Raw genomic sequence first — 18,202 nt, 5'->3', positions numbered from 1 at the left:
AAAGAGCCGTGAACATCAGCACAGGTCACATGATCACAGCCTGTACACACATTAAACTCCAGCTGTTGTGATCGTTTTAGCTCTGGATGCTAAAGCTAACTCAGCCCTTAGTGCCATTAGCACCCAGCAGAACATAACAGTGAGAACATTCGATCTCTAACGGGGTTCTGACCCTTACATCTGAAGCGTTAACGTCTGATTGTGGCTGAAGCTTGTAAAAAGCTGTCGCGCTCACAGAGTTCATCATATTTGCTGACTGTGACCACAGGTGGTGAGGATGTGATGATGCTCTGATAAGATCTGTGCTCTTCTTCTCGTTTCTGTCTTCCTCATTTTTAGGCTGCTGTGCCCCTCTGCTCGTATAAAAATGAACGACTGCAGATGGAACCACTCCTTACAGCTAACTGAAGGTCACAGGCCTTCCACCTGAGCAGGTACGTGAAGCTCTTGGTTCACAGTTTAGTCCCAGTTCAGGTTCCTGCATTTCACTGGTTTCTTTCTTCTGTTGCAGTTTCAGGACAAACAAAGCAGTGAAGGTGAGAACGTTTGAGAAAAATTAAATAAATATCAAAATGAAGTTTTAATTAAAGGTTAACTGCTGACTATAATACTAATCATATTTAATTGTGTCTAAAATGTGTCTTTTTTGATTAAACTGCAGATGGACGTGCTGCCCTGCACGATGCTCGTCTTCCTGCTGTCAGCTGGAGCCTCTCTGGCTCAGCCGAATCAAGAACAGCTGACTCGTATCGTTCGAAAAATAAGAAAACAGTGAGTAAACACACTTGTTAAGAGTTTCTATCAGAGCTTTAATCTGCAGGATGCTGAGCAGCAGTTCATGGTGCTTCATTTAAACTGGGATCTGATTTTACTGTTACACACCCACCAACATTTCTGTGGTCTTCTGCTCACTGAGTATGTGTTGTTTTATAGTAATCTGATATAAAACCACAGAATACTGAGATGTGTGTTCTGTGCCTTTTCCTGTAACAGATACCGGATAGATGGACAGTTCTGTCTGGCTGCAGTCATCCCGGTAAATCTGAACCCAAACACTGTCAGCCAGGTTTTTGAGGGTGATCCCTTTCAGGCTGTTCTGGGAAAGATTGGGGAAAAAAGCTCAGACAATAACAATCGTGGAGTGTATGTAGGCCAGAAGGTGATTGTGGCCAGACCAACATCACCTGAAGGCGGACAAAGTGGACAACATGCAGAACGTCGTGTTCTGCAAACCCTCAGAGAGCTGCTGGACTCCCAGAACCAGAACCGATTCCAGAACAGCCAGGGCAGCCTGCTCATCTACTCTTTTGCCTCCGCATGTGATACATGCACCAGCCGCAACCATCCATCGAGCATCATCGGGGACCTCCAGCGTATCGTTCAAACCTACACCACTTCTGTATTTGTGTTTAAAAAAATCTTTCAGCCCCACAATCATTCTCCCATTTCTGTAAATGTTTTGGCTGATTCCCTTCGTTCTCTTGGTGATGCCATCGGTGGGCTGACTAAAATCTTTCGCTGTGACCCAAATTGTTACAGCTGCTCTGTAAGGCAAACAAATGAAGTTTTACCGTATTGTATTACTAACAACCCCGAAACTCAACTGGGAGAAGGTAATGCCAGGAGGAACAGAGGTGGAGGGCGTAGGAGAAGCAGGAGCAAGAGCGTCAGCAGGAACAGAGGTGGAGGGCGTAGGGGAAGCAGGAGCAGGAGCGTCAGTAGGAACAGAGGTGGAGGGCGTAGGAGAAGCAGGAGCAAGAGCGTCAGTAGGAACAGAGGTGGAGGGCGTAGGGGAAGCAGGAGCAGGAACAGAGGTGGAGGGCGTAGGGGAAGCAGGAGCAAGAGCGTCAGCAGGAACAGAGGTGGAGGGCGTAGGAGAAGCAGGAGCAGGAACAGAGGTGGAGGGCGTAGGAGAAGCAGGAGCAGGAGCGTCAGCAGGAACAGAGGTGGAGGGCGTAGGAGAAGCAGGAGCGTCAGTAGGAACAGAGGTGGAGGGCGTAGGAGAAACAGGAGGAGCAGCAGAGGTTAGAGGAGTTCAAACCAACATCGTCCCTGAAGACAAACTTTCTTTATGTCCTTAAATTTCTTTTCAAACATGATTTAAATTCTGTTCAAACTAAAACGATAAATAAATGTTTTTCTGAGAAAGCTTCAAACCTGCTCCGTCTGTCTCTGTGACACAGAACATTTCTGATTAAACTCAGGTAAATGGTAAATGGTAAATGGCCTGTATTTATATAGCGCTTTACTAGTCCCTAAGGACCCCAAAGCTTTACATATCCAGTCACACACACATTCACACACTGGTGATGGCAGCTACATTGTAGCCACAGCCACCCTGGGGCGCACTGACAGAGGCGAGGCTGCCGGACTCTGGCGCCACCAGGCCCTCTGACCACCACCAGTAGGCAACGGGTGAAGTGTCTTGCCCAAGGACACAACGACCAAGACTGTCCAAGCCGGGGCTCAAACCGGCAACCTTCCGATTACAAGGCGAACTCCCAACTCTTGAGCCACAATTGCCCCTCGTACTCGTGTCAGTCCCACACCTGCCTCATCCACCAGTTTCTAGATTGTGTTGATAGGCCGCATAAAACCAGAGTCATGATCAAAAACATACGCAGTGTTTTTTCCTGAATCCTGTCGTCACGTTTACTGCGGGAAGAAACGGTGCTAGCAAGCACTCTCCGCTGGTGACCAAAAACCACCCACCACTTTCCTATTGGTGGAAAAATGTACCATGCTGACCAATCAAAAAATCATATGGCAACATGTGACATTTGGTTGTTTGGAGAGAGACTTTTTGGGACAAGAGAGATTTGTGATGTGTAGTGTGTAGTTAGAGTGTAGTTATTGTGTACTCGATAGTTCTGTTGTGTGCGTCAGAACAATGGGGCGACTGCTGAATGTCACAGTTGTGTCAAAAAGCCACCAAAGGCAAGTGTAAACGCCGTCTCCAGGTGGGAAACAGGAGGAGCGATACACCCCCTGCTGTCAGGCCTGCAGGTATCAGGCTGTGATGGGCTCCTCTGTCTCATAGTGGACAGAAACTCATTTCTGTGGCATCTTGTTTGATGCAGAACAGCTGATTGTTCTGTAAATAGTTTGAAATGGTTATTAAAAATGCCTTGGCTGCATTTTTAGGTAAGTAAGTACAATTTATTTATATAGCACCTTTCACAGATAAAAATCACAAAGTGCTTTACAACATAGGAAATGGAAATATAAAACAATGTAACAGTAAATAAAACAGAAACGTAAAACAATAAAACAATAAAAATAAGAGGAAATTAATCAAATGCTTTTCTAAATAAAAATGTCTTCATCTGTTTTTTAAAAGAATCAATGGAGTCAAACAATGTGGGACTCTGTAGTTTTCTCTGGTCCCCTCCCCAATCAGACCAGGAGTGACATGTTTAGCTGCATGTTCTCCTTAAATTGCTGGCTGTCTGAGTGGTGTCCCAGAAACGATGTGGGCTTCATAGATAATTGGCAAACCTTCTGGAGGAAACCTGGTCTTGTTAGGAGAGATGGCATCCATCCCACTTTGGATGGAGCAGCTCTCATTTCTAGAAATATGGACAAATTTATTAAACGTCCCAAAATATGACTATCCAGAGTTGGGACCAGGAAGCAGAGTTGCAGTCTTACACGCCTCTCTGCAGCTTCTCTCCTCCTGCTACCCCCCAAAAACCCATCTCCATAGAGACTGTGTCAGCTTCCAAACAGACAAAAAACAAACTAAAAACCAGCAACAAACAACTTAAACATTTACAAAGAAAGAACAATACAGTATCCACATCTGAACCAAAGAGTAAAACAGTGAAATGTGGATTATTAAATATTAGGTCTCTCTCCTCCAAGTCTCTGTTAGTACATGACTTAATAATTGATCAACAAATTGATTTACTCTGCCTTACAGAAACCTGGTTGCAGCAGGATGATTATGTTAGTTTAAATGAATCAACACCCCCGAGTCATTCTAACTACCAGAAATCTCGAAGCACAGGTCGAGGGGGAGGTGTGGCAGCAATTTTTCACACCAGCCTATTAATCAACCAAAGACCCAGACAGACTTTTAATTCATTTGAAAGCCTGATGCTTAGCCTCGTCCACCCCAGCTGTGAAACTCAGAAACCAGTCTTACTTGTTATCATCTATCGTCCACCTGGGCCTTACACAGAGTTTCTGTCTGATTTCTCAGACTTTATATCTGATTTAGTTCTGAGCTCAGATAAAATAATTATTGTGGGTGATTTTAACATCCATGTTGATGCTAAAAATGACAGCCTCAACATGGCATTTAATCTGTTGTTAGACTCAATTGGTTTCTCTCAAAATGTAAAAGAACCCACCCACCACTTTAATCACACTCTAGATCTTGTTTTAACATATGGCATAGAAACTGAACATTTAACAGTGTTTCCTGAAAACCCTCTGCTGTCTGATCATTTCCTGATAACATTTACATTTACAATAATTGATTACACAGCAGTGGAGAGTGGACTTTATCAAAGTAGATGTCTTTCTGAAAGCGCTGTAACTAAGTTTAAGAATATAATCCAGCCACTGTTATCATCGTCAATGCCCTGTACCAACACAGAGCAGAGCAGCTATCTGAACGCTACCCCAACAGAGGTCGATTATCTTGTTAATAATTTCACCTCCTCACTACGTACGACTCTGGATACTGTAGCTCCAGTGAAAACTAAGGTCTCTAATCAGAAGTACCTGACCCGTGGTATAATTCTCAAACACGTAGCCTAAAGCAGATGACTCGTAATCTGGAGAGGAAATGGCGTGTCACAAATTTAGAGGATCATCATTTAGCCTGGAGAAATAGTTTGTTGCTTTATAAGAAAGCCCTCCGCAAAGCAAGAACATCTTACTATTCATCACTGATTGAAGAAAATAAGAACAACCCCAGGTTTCTCTTCAGCACTGTAGCCAGGCTGACAAAAAGTCAGAGCTCTTTTGAGCCAACCATCCCTTTAACGTTAACTAGTGATGACTTCATGAACTTCTTCACAAATAAAATGTTAATCATTAGAGAAAAATTACCAATAATCATCCCACAGATGTAATATTATCTACAGCTACTCTTAGTACCATTGATGTTAAGTTAGACTCTTTTTCTCCAATCGATCTTTCTGAGTTAACTTCAATAATTACTTCCTCCAAACCATCAACGTGTCTTTTAGACCCCATTACTACAAAACTGCTCAAAGAAGTCCTGCCATGAATTAATTCTTCGATCTTATATATGATCAACCTATCTCTAATAATCGGCTATGTACCACAGGCCTTCAAGCTGGCTGCAGTTAAACCTTTACTCAAAAAGCATCTCTAGACCCAGCAGTCTTAGCTAATTATAGGCCAATCTCCAACCTTCCTTTCATATCAAAAATCCTTGAAAGAGTAGTTGTCAAACAGCTAACAGATCATCTGCAGAGGAATGGTTTATTTGAAGAGTTTCAGTCAGGTTTCAGAGTTCATCACAGCACAGAAACAGCTTTAGTGAAGGTTACAAATGATCTTCTTATGGCCTCCGACAGTGGACTCATCTCTGTGCTTGTCCTGCTAGACCTCAGTGCAGCATTCGATACTGTCGACCATAATATCCTATTAGAGCGATTAGAACATGCTGTAGGTATTACAGGTATTGCACTGCAGTGGTTTGTATCATATCTATCTAATAGACTCCAGTTTGTGCATGTAAATGGAGAGTCCTCTTCACACACTGAGGTTAATTATGGAGTTCCACAGGGTTCAGTGCTAGGACCAATTCTGTTTACATTATACATGCTTCCCCTAGGCAGCATCATTAGAAGACATAGCATACATTTACACTGCTATGCAGATGACACCCAGCTCTATCTGTCCATGAAGCCAGATAACACACACCAATGAGTTAAACTGCAGGAATGTCTTAAAGACATAAAGACCTGGATGGCCGCTAACTTTCTGCTTCTTAATTCAGTGTGTGAATGGGTCAAACTGAGGTTATTGTACTCGGCGCTGAAAAGCTTAGAAATATGGTATCTAACCAGATTCTTACTCTGGATGGCATTACCTTGGCCTCCAGTAACACTGTGAGGAACCTTGGAGTCATTTTTGACCAGGATATGTCCTTCAACGCACATATTAAACAAATATGTAAGACTGCGTTCTTCCATTTGCGCAACATCTCTAAAATTAGAAATATCCTGTCTCAGAGTGACGCTGAAAAACTAGTTCATGCATTTATTACTTCCAGGCTGGACGACTGCAATTCATTATTATCAGGAAGTCCTAAAAACTCCCTGAAAAGCCTTCAGTTAATCCAAAATGCTGCAGCAAGAGTCCTGACAGGGACTAGAAAGAGAGAGCAGATTTCTCCTGTTTTGGCTTCCTGTTAAATCCAGAATTGAATTCAAAATCCTGCTCCTCACATACAAGGTCTTAAATAATCAGGCCCCATCTTATCTTAATGACCTTGTAGTACCATATCACCCTATTAGAGCACTTCGCTCTCGCTCTGCAGGCCTACTTGTTGTTCCTAGAGTATTTAAAAGTAGAATGGGAGGGAGAGCGTTCAGTTTTCAGGCCCCTCTTCTGTGGAACCAGCTTCCAGTTTGGATTCAGGAGACAGACACTATCTCTACTTTCAAGATCAGGCTTCAAACTTTCCTTTTTGCTAAAGCATATAGTTAGGGCTGGACCAGATGACCCTGAATCCTCCCTTAGTTATGCTGCAATAGACGCAGGCTGCCGGGGATTCCCATGATGCATTGAGTTTTTCCTTTCCAGTCACCTTTCTCACTCACTATGTGTTAACAGACCTCTCTGCATTGAATCATATCTGTTATTAACCTCTGTCTCTCTTCCACAGCATGTCTTTATCCTTTCTTCCTTCTCTCACCCCAACCGGTCGCAGCAGATGGCCCCGCCCCTCCCTGAGCCTGGTTCTGTCGGAGGTTTCTTCCTGTTAAAAGGGAGTTTTTCCTTCCCACTGTCGCCAAAGTGCTGCTCATAGGGGGTCATATGATTGTTGGGTTTTTCTCTGTATCTATGAAGCGCCTTGAGGCGACTTTTGTTGTGATTTGGCGCTATATAAATAAAATTGAATTGAATTGAGTCCGTGCAGCGTGTTTTAAAACGAGTTTTAAAACGAGTGCGCGCTACCACCAGCAGACTCTGATCTAATGACCTTAATGCTCAAGAAGATGATTGTGGTTTCAGCACGTCAGATAAATATTGGGGAGCTTGACCATGTAGGGCCCTAAAGGTTAGAACTAAAATTTTAAAATGAAACCTAAAATTTACAGGCAGCCAGTGAAGGGAGGCCAAGACTAGAGTGATATGTGATCTTCTCTTGGTGCCTGTTAAGAGACGTGCTGCAGCATTCTGCACAGTCTGAAGACAATTTAAGGCTGATTTGTTAAAACAAGTAAAAGGTCACAGTAGTCTACACGGGAGGAAATAAAAGCATGAATAATCATCTCAACTTCAGGCTTTGGTACTATTAGTCTGAGTTTAGAAATATTCGGTAAATGATAAAAACAGTTTCTTAGAATGTTGCTCGAGCGACATCGAGCTGTCAAATACGACACCGAGGTTTCTGAGGCTCGATTTAACATAAGGGTCTAAGAAGCTGATATGCTGTCTAATTTCTGGGACCATGTGGTCTGGAGCAATAATTAGAGTTTCTGTTTTATCAGAGTTTAGTTGGAGAAAATTGTCATTTAACCATTTGTTGATTTCTGTCAGGCAATTACTTAAATTAGACAATTTATAAAACTCAGACATTTTGAAGGAACAGTATAGTTGGATGTCGTCAGCATAGAGATGATAGGAGATATATTTATAGCGCTTAATAATTTGGCCTAGGGGAAATACATAAAGTAAAAAGAGAATTGGACCCAGGACAGATCCTTGAGGTACCCCACACGGCAAAACTGTTGATTCTGATGTGACATGATTCATGCAAACAGTAAAAGATCTCTCTGACAGATATGACATAAACCATTTTAAAACAACAGCAGTAATCCCAAACAAGTTCTTGAGTCTGTTTATCATGATACTGTGATCTACAGTGTCAAAAGCAGAGCTGAGATCCAACAGGACCAGCACTGTGTGCTCTCCAGAGTCTGCTGCCATCAAGATATCACTAGATACTCTAAGTAAGGCCATTTCAGTAGGATGCAATTTACGAAAACCAGACTGGAAAGTGTCCATAACAGCATTTTTATCCAGGAAATAGTTAAGTTGTTCTACTACTACTTTTTCTAAAATTTTCGATATAAAAGGCAGTTTGGATATTGGCCTATAACTGTTAGGAAGAGATGGATCCAGCTGGGGCTTCTTTAATATTGGCTCAACAACAGCTTGTTTAAAGAAGCTGGGGACTGAGCCAGTATGAGGAGAAATATTTATCATTTCCATAATACAGGGACCAATAGAGTCAAACACAATAATGAAAAGTGACAATGGAAGGACATCAAGGGGGCTTGAAGTCTGTTTTATATGACAAAGCAGGACTCTGATGTCACAGGAGTAAAAGAGGACCAAGTATCAGAGCTGAGCAAATTGTAAGTTTGATATTGAGAAGATGATGGAGAGATATTTGACCTGATGGCAGTGACCATACTTGTGAAAAAGTTCATAAACTCATTGCATTCGAACGTTGAGTGAACTAGTGCACAAGGAGCATCAGGAGAAACAATACTCTTGATTGTTTTAAACAAGATTTTAGGGTCTTTCAGTTTTGAAGCTATGAGGTGTGAAAAATACTCTGCTCTAGCATTTTTCCACATGTCATTTAGCAAGAGGAGAGATTCTTTAAGGTGTAACTTATAAACCTCAAGCTTGGAAGCCTTCCACAAACGTTCTAGCTTGCGACAGTATCTCCTGAAATTACAAATGTTTTCATTTAACCAAGGACGAGATTTCAAACATAGGACAGTACTTTTCAGAGGTGCCACTAAACGAGAATTACACTGATTATTAAAGGATGAGACAAGTGAGTCCAAAATAAGTCATTTCGGCGTCAAACACGGCAGAACTTTTTAGGTCAATAGTTGGAAAAAACGTTTGTTGTTTGCGTCTGTGAAGGTTCTCAGTCATCCAGGTCATCGTAGTCTAAGGAGCTTGCAAAGAAAAGCGTCTGGACTTCTTTAAGTTGCTTGAAGACGTTTCACCTTCATCCGAGAAGCTTCTTCAGTTCTAAGGTCAAATGGTGGAGAGTCCCAGATTTAAACCTAGTGGGAGTTTCCCCCCACAGAGGGACAAAAGGACCCCCTGATGATCCTCTAATCACCTGAGCCAAGGTGTGAAACTGGGTGTGGGTCCCAATCAGCCAGAGTTTCAGGTGAGCTCATTGTGAAACCTGGCCCCACCTTATCATGTGATTTCCTGAGGTCAGATGGCCCAGGATGTGAGTGGGCATTAAGGCGTCTGGGGAGGGATCTCAAAACTGGATTATAGATGGCAGAGAGTTGGTGTCGTAAACCACCGCCTCTGTTCAAAGATGGTCGCTCACAGTGGACATAGATGCTTCTTTCACTCCTCTTTCAAACCATCTGTCCTCTCTGTCCAAAATGTGAACATTGGCATCCTCGAAAGAGTGACCTTTGACCTTTAGATGCAGATGGATGCTGAGTCTTGTCCTGTGGAGGTGGCTCTTCTGTGTTGTGCCATGCGCTTGTGAAGTGGCTGTTTGGTCTCTCCGATGTAGAGGTCTGGGCATTCCTCGCTGCTGTACAGCAAACACCACATTGTTAAGTCTGTGTTTTGGCGTTTTGTCTTTCGGGTGAACCAGTTTTTGTCTGAGTGTGTTGCTGGGTCTGAAGTACACCGGGATGTCATGCTTGGAGAAAACCCTCCTGAGTTTCTCTGATACACCGGCTACATAGGGGATGACAATGTTGCTGCGTCTGTCCTTCTTATCCTCCCTCGCTGGTGTCTGATCTTCTTTTCTGTGCCTCTTTGCTGACTTTAAAAACGCCCATTTAGGATAGCCGCACGTTTTGAGTGCTTCCTTTACATGTGTGTGTTCCTTCTTTTTCCCTTCAGGCTTAGAGGGAACATGTTCTGCCCGGTGGTGTAGGGTCCTGATTACTCCAAGTTTGTGTTCCAGAGGGTGATGGGAGTCAAACAGGAGGTACTGGTCCGTGTGTGTGGGCTTCTGGTAAACTTCGATGTTGAGGTTGCCGTTCTCTTCAATGTTCACAGCGCAGTCCAGGAAAGGCAAACAGTCGTCCTTTGTGTCTTCCCTGGTGAACTTGATGTTTTTATCCACAGCGTTGATGTGCGCAGTGAAGGATTCCACTTCCTGTGTCTTGATTTTGACCCAGGTGTCGTCTACATATCTGTACCAGTGGCTGGGTACTCTTCCTTTGAAAGAGCCAAGAGCCTTCCTTTCCACTTCCTCCATGTAAAGGTTGGCTACAATAGGTGACACGGGGGAGCCCATGGCACAGCCATGTTTTTGTCTGTAATAGCCTTCGTTGTATTTGAAATATGTGGTGGTGAGGCAGAGGTCTAACAGTGTGCAGGTCTGATCGGGTGTGAAGTTGGTCCTGTCCTCCAAGGAGTTGTCTTCTTGTAGTCGTTTTCTGACAGTCTCCACGGCCTCTGTGGTGGGTATGCAAGTGAAGAGAGAGACTACATCAAAGGACACCATGGTTTCATCTGGATCCAGGGTAAGTTTCTGGTGAAGTGAAGTCGGTGGAGTTCTTGATGTGGTGTGGGGTGTTCCCCACGAGAGGTGCAGGATGGTAGCAAGGTGTTTATGCTACTGACTATGGGTCTGAGTGGGACAGCTTCTTTGTGGATCTTAGGAAGTCCGTAAATGCAGGGTATGGCATCCCTGGGTAAAGGCGGTGATATGTAAGGCGGTCAATGATTTTGTCCTTTTCAAGGTCTTAAGAAGCTTCTCGGATGAGAGGTGAAACGTCTTCAAGCAACTCAAAGAAGTCCAGACGCTTTTCTTTCCAAGCTCCTTAGATTTATCCAGTAGGCTAACTCTTTTTGGATTTTGGGAAACGCTATTATACAGTGGCTCGCAAAAGTGTTCGACCCCCTCGAACTTTCCCACATTTTGTCACATTACAGCCAAAATCTGTTTTATTGGAATTCCACGTGAAAGACCAACACAAAGTGGTGTACACGTGAGACGTTTCCTGCATTTCACTGGTTTCTTTCTTCTGTTGCAGTTTCAGGACAAACAAAGCAGTGAAGGTGGAAAAGTTTGAGATTTCCTACATGGATTTGGATTTAACTGCCTTAAATTCATCTCTGGTCAAAAAGCTCAGCATCCAGCCTGCTGCACGTGTCTTTTATTCTGAAGGAGAGCTTTACATGTTCAGCTTCCTCTTTATGAAACCCAGTGACTCTGAGCTTTTATTCTCTAAATCACTGAACAGAATATGCGAGCGATGCTTTTAAAGGACTTCACTGGTTTATGGAGGGAACTTGATGATGTTTAATCTTCATATGACAAAAATATGAAGCAGTATAAATCCACACACCTGACAGATCAACTTCCTGCATGCTTTAAACGATTTCTGTTCACACTCGTGTGACTTCCATAGTTTAAAATGATGAAACAGTAAATCAGTCTGTCTGAATCTCCCTGCTCGGCTGAGAGCTTCACAGCACAGCGGAGGAAGGATTATGTAAATCTCTGAGATCACAGCGTCACCACGTTTACATCAAACTGTGAGTGTTGCTGTCCTCACATTCACTCAAGTTAACGAAGGACTAATGAAATGCTGTGTAATGACAAATGCAGACATCCTACAGCGCGCGCGCGCAGTCTGACTGCAGACATGTGCGGCGGGTTTACTAACGTGTGTTTGAGATCCTCTTATCTTATTGGATAAAACAGACACGAAGTTTAACTTTGAGGACGTGATCTGAAACAGGTGAGAAACAAACTTCAGTTACTGCAACACTCACACCTGTAACGACTGATACTCCTAATACTACTACAGGAAGCTAACAGTTTACTGCATTCAGACCTTTACAGGGTGAACGTGCTGCCTGATAACTGATTTAATAATGTGTGTGGTGTGAGCGCAGAGAGCAGATGTACGAAGCTAAATATGAACTTTACAGACTGAGAGCTGCAAACGGTCATTCAGACTTCTGATTAAACCTCTCAGATCAGGTCAGAGCTCGACTGCGCCCCCTACAGTCGCACACTCGTTTGACTTTTATTCATTTTTCCATTAAGTGCAACAAAACATCAGGAATATATTCAAACAAGAATATATTCAAGAATATATTCAAACGTTTAAATAGATGAAACGTTTTTAGGGTTTTTTTCTTCTTCTTGTCCATTATTGAGAAAATATCACGAATATATTTGGCAGGTTTATGACACAAAAGTGAGAATAACGTTGATGGTCAGTATCAGTGGAACCAAACAACACGATGAGAGCAAATCAGAGACTAAACGTGACGCTGTGATCCTAACAAGGATTACCAAATCCAGGACCAGAGACCTGAGCAGGAAGAAGCTGGTTTCCTGTTTCCTCCAGGAAGAGAAAACAGGAGCGTTATAGTCACATCAGAATTCAGCGCCGTCCTTCATGTTGGCGTACTGCGAGAGTTTTATTGCACCAGTTCTGGAAATAATGGATTTGTTTATGAAGATGCTATGAAGTTGATGTAAGGCTTCAAGTCTGAACTCCTCAGCACCTTCAGAGCCTGGAAACACACAGACACACAGAGTCATGTATAAAAACAGTGGAGAAAGCTCTTCAGCACAGGTGTTACCAGGTATGAACAGCTTCATGGCTTTCTGCAGGTGTACCCGGTCACCTCCACAGAGCTCCCATTAGCTTGTTGGCTCAAACCTTCTCGGTCTTTGAAGGACCCGGCCAACGTAGACCGCGAAAGGTCCTCAGGAGGATGCAGCCGACGTTTTGGGACACAGCTTGTATCTGACAGCAGCTCGGGGACGACTCTGTGACCCCAGGACGAGCTGGAGGAGGTGGTGAGGCAGGTCTGGGCTTCATGGTTACTGTTGTCACTGATAGGAACCCAGATAAGCAGAACGATCTTCATCATGGAAGCACAGAAGCTCAACTCTGAGCTGCATGGTGAGGTCCAACGGTGCATTCACAGGACGTCAGGGAAACTGATGCACTTTGTTCTCAGGGCTCAGCTCCATCCAGGCTATCACAGACTCGTCCTTGTGTTTGTGTAACCGGTTTCTGCTTCATCCCGCTGCAACAGTTCGGCCCAAACAGACTCCTCGACTCTGCGTTGTGTTGTTTTTTAAAAAGACAAGGAGTCTCTGATTGTTCGTTGCCACTTTATTTCCTGAATGGAAACAACGGTGTTGTATCAGTGCAAATGGCTCGCCACACACCGCTCCGCACAGCACACTACGGCAGAACATCCCATTAGCATTCCGCTTTAGCATACAGTTTTACACAGTAATAAACAAATGAAAAGTACATAAAACTGGTGTTGGACATGTGTCCACTAAGCACTTATTACACTCGGTGCCCGTTAGCTAATCAAACATGTTTTATGTGTCTGTACTACTTAGCTATATCGTGTGCGGAACTACAACTCACCTCTCGTATGGCTACGGCAGACTGGCAGCCAGCCTCACCTAACCAGCCACACCGAGAGGGGGGGCGCTGTTTCCCCATTACACTGACATTTGTGGCAAGTGGAATAATACCACATAAACACTGTTACATTTGGATGCGCAGACCTTTGGGATAGACTACTTTCTGAAAACACTGCTTCGTCCTTTGACCTTCATATACAAGCTGAAAGAAAACATGACGCAGTCCTCTCTCAAAGATTGTGGAAAGCATAAAACTGAACCTGGGCACCTCGTTCTGCCTCAGTACACTCAGAGGATTTTAAAATCAAAGATGTGAATGATGCCAAGGTTTTAGCCACAGTGCCACATTAATCGTTTCAGAGGTTCAGAGTTTCTCGTGTTTCGCTTCCTCGTGATTCATCGGAGCTGCAACTCTGTACACATGAACTTGGTCAGGCTTCAGGTTGGGATGTTTCTCACAGCTGGAATCAGCAAATACTCGGCGTGGTTTGGAGGAAGCGTTTGTGTCAGAGCTGCAGGTTAAAGATGGCAGAGTAACGGCCTCATTCACTCGCTGTCCTCTGATGCACCATCAACTCCAGTCTAACTTCCACTTTATCAGCTGTGAAGTCCTCCCTGCAGCCGCTGGAGACCGTTTGTTTCATTTCCATGAAGAGGAGATAATGTTAATGTAACTCAGAAACATTTACTTGTTACGTGGTGTTTGGACAGAGGAGCCGCTGAGACACGTTAGCGTGCCCGTTATAAAACCCTCGAGCCGCCACACTGAGCCTCAGTCACCAAACGACGACCCGACTCCACAGGTGAGACGCTTCGGCTCATCAGGTGAGTCTGATTCTGTCCCTCAGCGTGGAGGAAACTTTAGCAGAGTCAGCATTTGCTGAGCTGTAACAACACCAGTGTGACCTGTGCAGCAGACGTAATCATGACTAGTCGACTAATCGTGTCAGCCCTAGAGCACAGCGCAGGTTACATGATCACATCTGTGGAATCTAGTAAGGTTTAAAACACGTTTGTTCTGACCCTCACATCTGAAGCGTTAACGTCTGATTGTGGCTGAAGCTTGTAAAAAGCTGTCGCACTCACAGAGTTCATCATATTTACTGACTGTGGTGGTGAGGATGTGATGATGCTCTGGTAAGATCTGTGCTCTTCTTCTCGTTTCTGTCTTCCTCGTTTTTAGGCTGCTGTGCCCCTCTGCTCGTATAAAAACCTGAACGACTGCAGATGGAACCACTCCTTACAGCTAACTGAAGATCACAGGCCTTCCACCTGAGCAGGTACGTGAAGCTCTTGGTTCACAGTTTAGTCCCAGTTCAGGTTCCTGCATTTCACTGGTTTCTTTCTTCTGTTGCAGTTTCAGGACAAACAAAGCAGTGAAGGTGGAAAAGTTTGAGATTTTTAAAAGACTTTTTAAAGGTAAGATATTTTTAAAAGAGTTTTGACTTAACAGTTTACTGTTATGCTTAACAGTTTACTGCATTAAAACTCATCATAAATGTGTTGTTTGAAACGATGCAGATGAAGGTGCTGCCCTGCTTCATGCTGTACGTCCTGCTGGCAGCTGGAACCAGTCAGGCTGTGGATGTGAACTGGTTAACTCGCATTATAAAAGCCATAAGGACAGAGTAAGTGAACTTTATCATGTCATTCATCAGTAATCTTCCTGTTCTGTCTTTTTATTGCTTATTTGTGAGAAACTGCATAAAACCACTGACCTCAGATGACAGATTTCTTCTGGGCACAACGTTTTGTGCTCACGTGCTTCCACGTTCATCTTCATGTTTTTGTTCGATAAATAAGAACTGCAGATGAAATCTGTGTGACTACACATCACAGTCTCAGAGCAGATTATGAAATAGGTACGACCTCTGACCTCTGACCGGCGTTTCTGCACACGCATATGTACTGAAATGAAAAACGTCCACATGTGCAGGTTGGTGGAGCACATGAGAAGCTGAAGCCGTGCATGCTACAGTCTTCACACATTGTTCTTATTTGTAGATGCAGTCATTTGAATGTATTAATTAAAGTTTTACTTTCATTAAAACCTGCTGGGCGAGGTTTAGTAAAGAGCTCATGGTGTCATGGTGCTGGGTCGTTATTATTATTATCTGATGTGAGTGTTTGATTTCTTCATGCTTGTCTGTATGAGTATGCAGGCTTCATGTTCAGGGTTTAGGTTTTCGTTCTGTGTTCGTGTCCCTGAGTTTGTGCTCGTGAATTTGGGTTGCCTCTTCCTTTCAAGCTCTGCTTTCTTAGTTTTCGCGGTGCTTCACCTACGTCAGCACAACACAAATACACTTCCTACTGAAATACATTCCTTCCAGATTTTTGCTTACTGACACAACAAAGGACAAAATTGAACTGGACACAGATGCAGTGTGAAATGACCTGAAACCTTTGTTTCTTTTTCTAACAGGTACAGACTAACAGGTCACTTCTGTCTGGCTGCAACCATCCCAGATCAGCAGGACCCAAACACCCTTATCAGTAATGTCCTTCGTGAAGACCGCTTTGATGAGAACATGAAAGACTTAGTTAAAGGGGGTGAGGTATATGCTAGCAGCAGGCTGGTTTTAGCTGTTCCCATAGGACCTGTACATGCAGAATACGCAGTTCTGCAAAGTTTGGGCACACTACAGCAACAGGGAGAGAACGACTTCCTCCTCATCTACTCTTACCTCTCCCCATGTAGCAAGTGCACAGCCCGTAACAAAAAATTCAACATCCTTAACATGATTGAAAATCATGTTTACAGATGGCATGATGGGGCCTTTGTGTTTACAAAAGTTTTCAGCAATCCTAATGATGGTTCCATTGTAACCAGAGATGTTTTAGAAACGTCACTGACTGAGCTTTCTACTTCGATGGGTGGTCTCCACTACATATTTCGCTGTGATGGACAGCACAATTCTGAGTTAGTGTGTCACAGCTGCTCTGACAATCACAGAGTTTTAGATTTTTGCATTGATAACAACGCTAAGTGAGAGCAGCATCAGCAGCGGAAACAGTAGAGAAGCTGGAAAACATGCAGGTGAAGGCAGGAGCAGCAGAGGTTAGAGGAGTTCAAACCAACATCGTCCCTGAAGACAAACTTTCTTTATGTCCTTAAATTTCTTTTCAAACATGATTTAAATTCTGTTCAAACTAAAACGATAAATAAATGTTTTTCTGAGAAAGCTTCAAACCTGCTCCGTCTGTCTCTGTGACACAGAACATTTCTGATTAAACTCAGGTACTCGTGTCAGTCCCACACCTGCCTCATCCACCATCACAGCCTGAAACAAACACAGAGCAATAAAACATCCTCAACTGTGCAGATGAAATGTGGATTATTAACCCTCTGGGGTCGACACGCAGACACGTCCAAATCACATGACCAGCTTTAGACGACATAGGAACGAGATGCAGCCACCCTCCGTTTCATCTTGTGTTGAAAGTGTGGATTTCAAACTACAGACCAGTTTCTAGATTGTGTTGATAGGCCGCATAAAACCAGAGTCATGATCAAAAACATACGCAGTGTTTTTTCCTGAATCCTGTCGTCACGTTTACTGCGGGAAGAAACGGTGCTAGCAAGCACTCTCCGCTGGTGACCAAAAACAACCCACCACTTTCCTATTGGTGGAAAAATGTACCATGCTGACCAATCAAAAAATCATATGGCAACATGTGACATTTGGTTGTTTGGAGAGAGACTTTTTGGGACAGAGATTTGTGTGCAAAAGAAAATCATGGACAGATGAAAATTCCTAATGTGGAATCAAACTCCATGAAGAGGTTTGGATCTCACGTCTTTATCCAGGTGACTTTGAAAGTGTCATTTGTTGTGGTTAAATCCTTAAATCCAGTCCACCTCTGCAGTAATCGCTCCACCTGCAGAAGCTGCAGGTCGAATCTGTTTCTCTGCTGTGGGACTGAACTCATGGCTGTGAGTCTGCACGTCTCACACAGGTGCGGGTTTAGCGTTGAGCGGCGACCACGTGCCGCACGGCTGAGAGGGGCCGGCTCGGGCCCTCTGCCCCCCCCCCCCACACACGTACATATCTTTTCTTCGAGTGTGTCTCTCTCTCTCTCACACACACACACACACACACACGCACACCTCTGAGCCGCTGTGGCTTCAGGTAGGAAGCTACGACTCTGAAAGGAGGAAGTGATGTCAAAGGTTTTTATAATAATAAAGTTTGAATAAAAACAAACAGGTTTATTTTCTACTGATGATCTATTTTATTCATTATTCGTGTCTTTGTGGTGAATATTCATACAAAAAGTTTTCTCTCAGGAGGAAGTGAGAAACAGGAAGTGGAATCAATTACATTCAGTACAGCTAGCCCCGCCCCTCTTGTTCTTCCTCCTGGACCAATAGCAGGGGATGAGGGCGAGAAAGCTGCACTCCTATTGGTGCATTCTGGTCTTCATAAATCTATTTTGAATATTACAAATATATAGAAGCTCTACAGTGATGATACAGAGTCTCTACTTCAGCTCAGTCACACACACACCTGCAGGCCGCCGGGTCAAAGGTCAAACAGAATCAGCTGATACAAAAACAAACACAAGTGCAGTAAAAGTCAGTCAGACAGGAAGTCTGCGCTCTCAGCCCGGCCGAGGGGGCGGAGTCAGCAG

General features: G+C 43.7%; 2 protein-coding genes across 2 annotated transcripts; both read left to right on the top strand.

The window, feature by feature from the left end:
• The first annotated feature begins 360 nt into the window (after positions 1–360).
• Positions 361–2,029, top strand: LOC148097088 (uncharacterized). The gene is made up of 4 exons (XM_087833259.1): positions 361–434; positions 512–536; positions 662–771; positions 994–2,029. The coding sequence occupies exons 3-4, from the start codon at positions 662–664 to the stop codon at positions 2,027–2,029; spliced, it is 1,146 nt and encodes a 381-aa protein (XP_087689385.1). The 5' UTR covers positions 361–434; positions 512–536.
• A 13,062-nt stretch (positions 2,030–15,091) lies between these two features.
• LOC148097087 (uncharacterized) lies at positions 15,092–16,560 on the top strand. Its single transcript, XM_087833296.1, has 2 exons — positions 15,092–15,198; positions 15,993–16,560. The coding sequence occupies exons 1-2, from the start codon at positions 15,092–15,094 to the stop codon at positions 16,558–16,560; spliced, it is 675 nt and encodes a 224-aa protein (XP_087689422.1).
• Positions 16,561–18,202: the final 1,642 nt, after the last annotated feature.

This window comes from Neolamprologus brichardi, chromosome 19 (genome assembly GCF_056152115.1).
Source record: "Neolamprologus brichardi isolate AB-2024 chromosome 19, ASM5615211v1, whole genome shotgun sequence".
NCBI classification, from domain to species: Eukaryota; Metazoa; Chordata; class Actinopteri; order Cichliformes; family Cichlidae; genus Neolamprologus; species Neolamprologus brichardi.
The sequence above is the reverse complement of the archived record's forward strand: the minus strand, read 5'-3'. Positions and strand labels throughout refer to the sequence as shown.

Excerpts from the sequence above, each read along its gene's own strand:
- LOC148097088 (XM_087833259.1), top strand. The coding sequence starts at position 662 with ATGGACGTGCTGCCCTGCACGATGCTCGTCTTCCTGCTGTCAGCTGGA. Across the intron at positions 772-993 it reads GTTCGAAAAATAAGAAAACA|ATACCGGATAGATGGACAGT; the intron begins GTGAGTAAACAC and ends TTCCTGTAACAG.
- LOC148097087 (XM_087833296.1), top strand. The coding sequence starts at position 15,092 with ATGAAGGTGCTGCCCTGCTTCATGCTGTACGTCCTGCTGGCAGCTGGA. Across the intron at positions 15,199-15,992 it reads ATAAAAGCCATAAGGACAGA|GTACAGACTAACAGGTCACT; the intron begins GTAAGTGAACTT and ends TTTTTCTAACAG.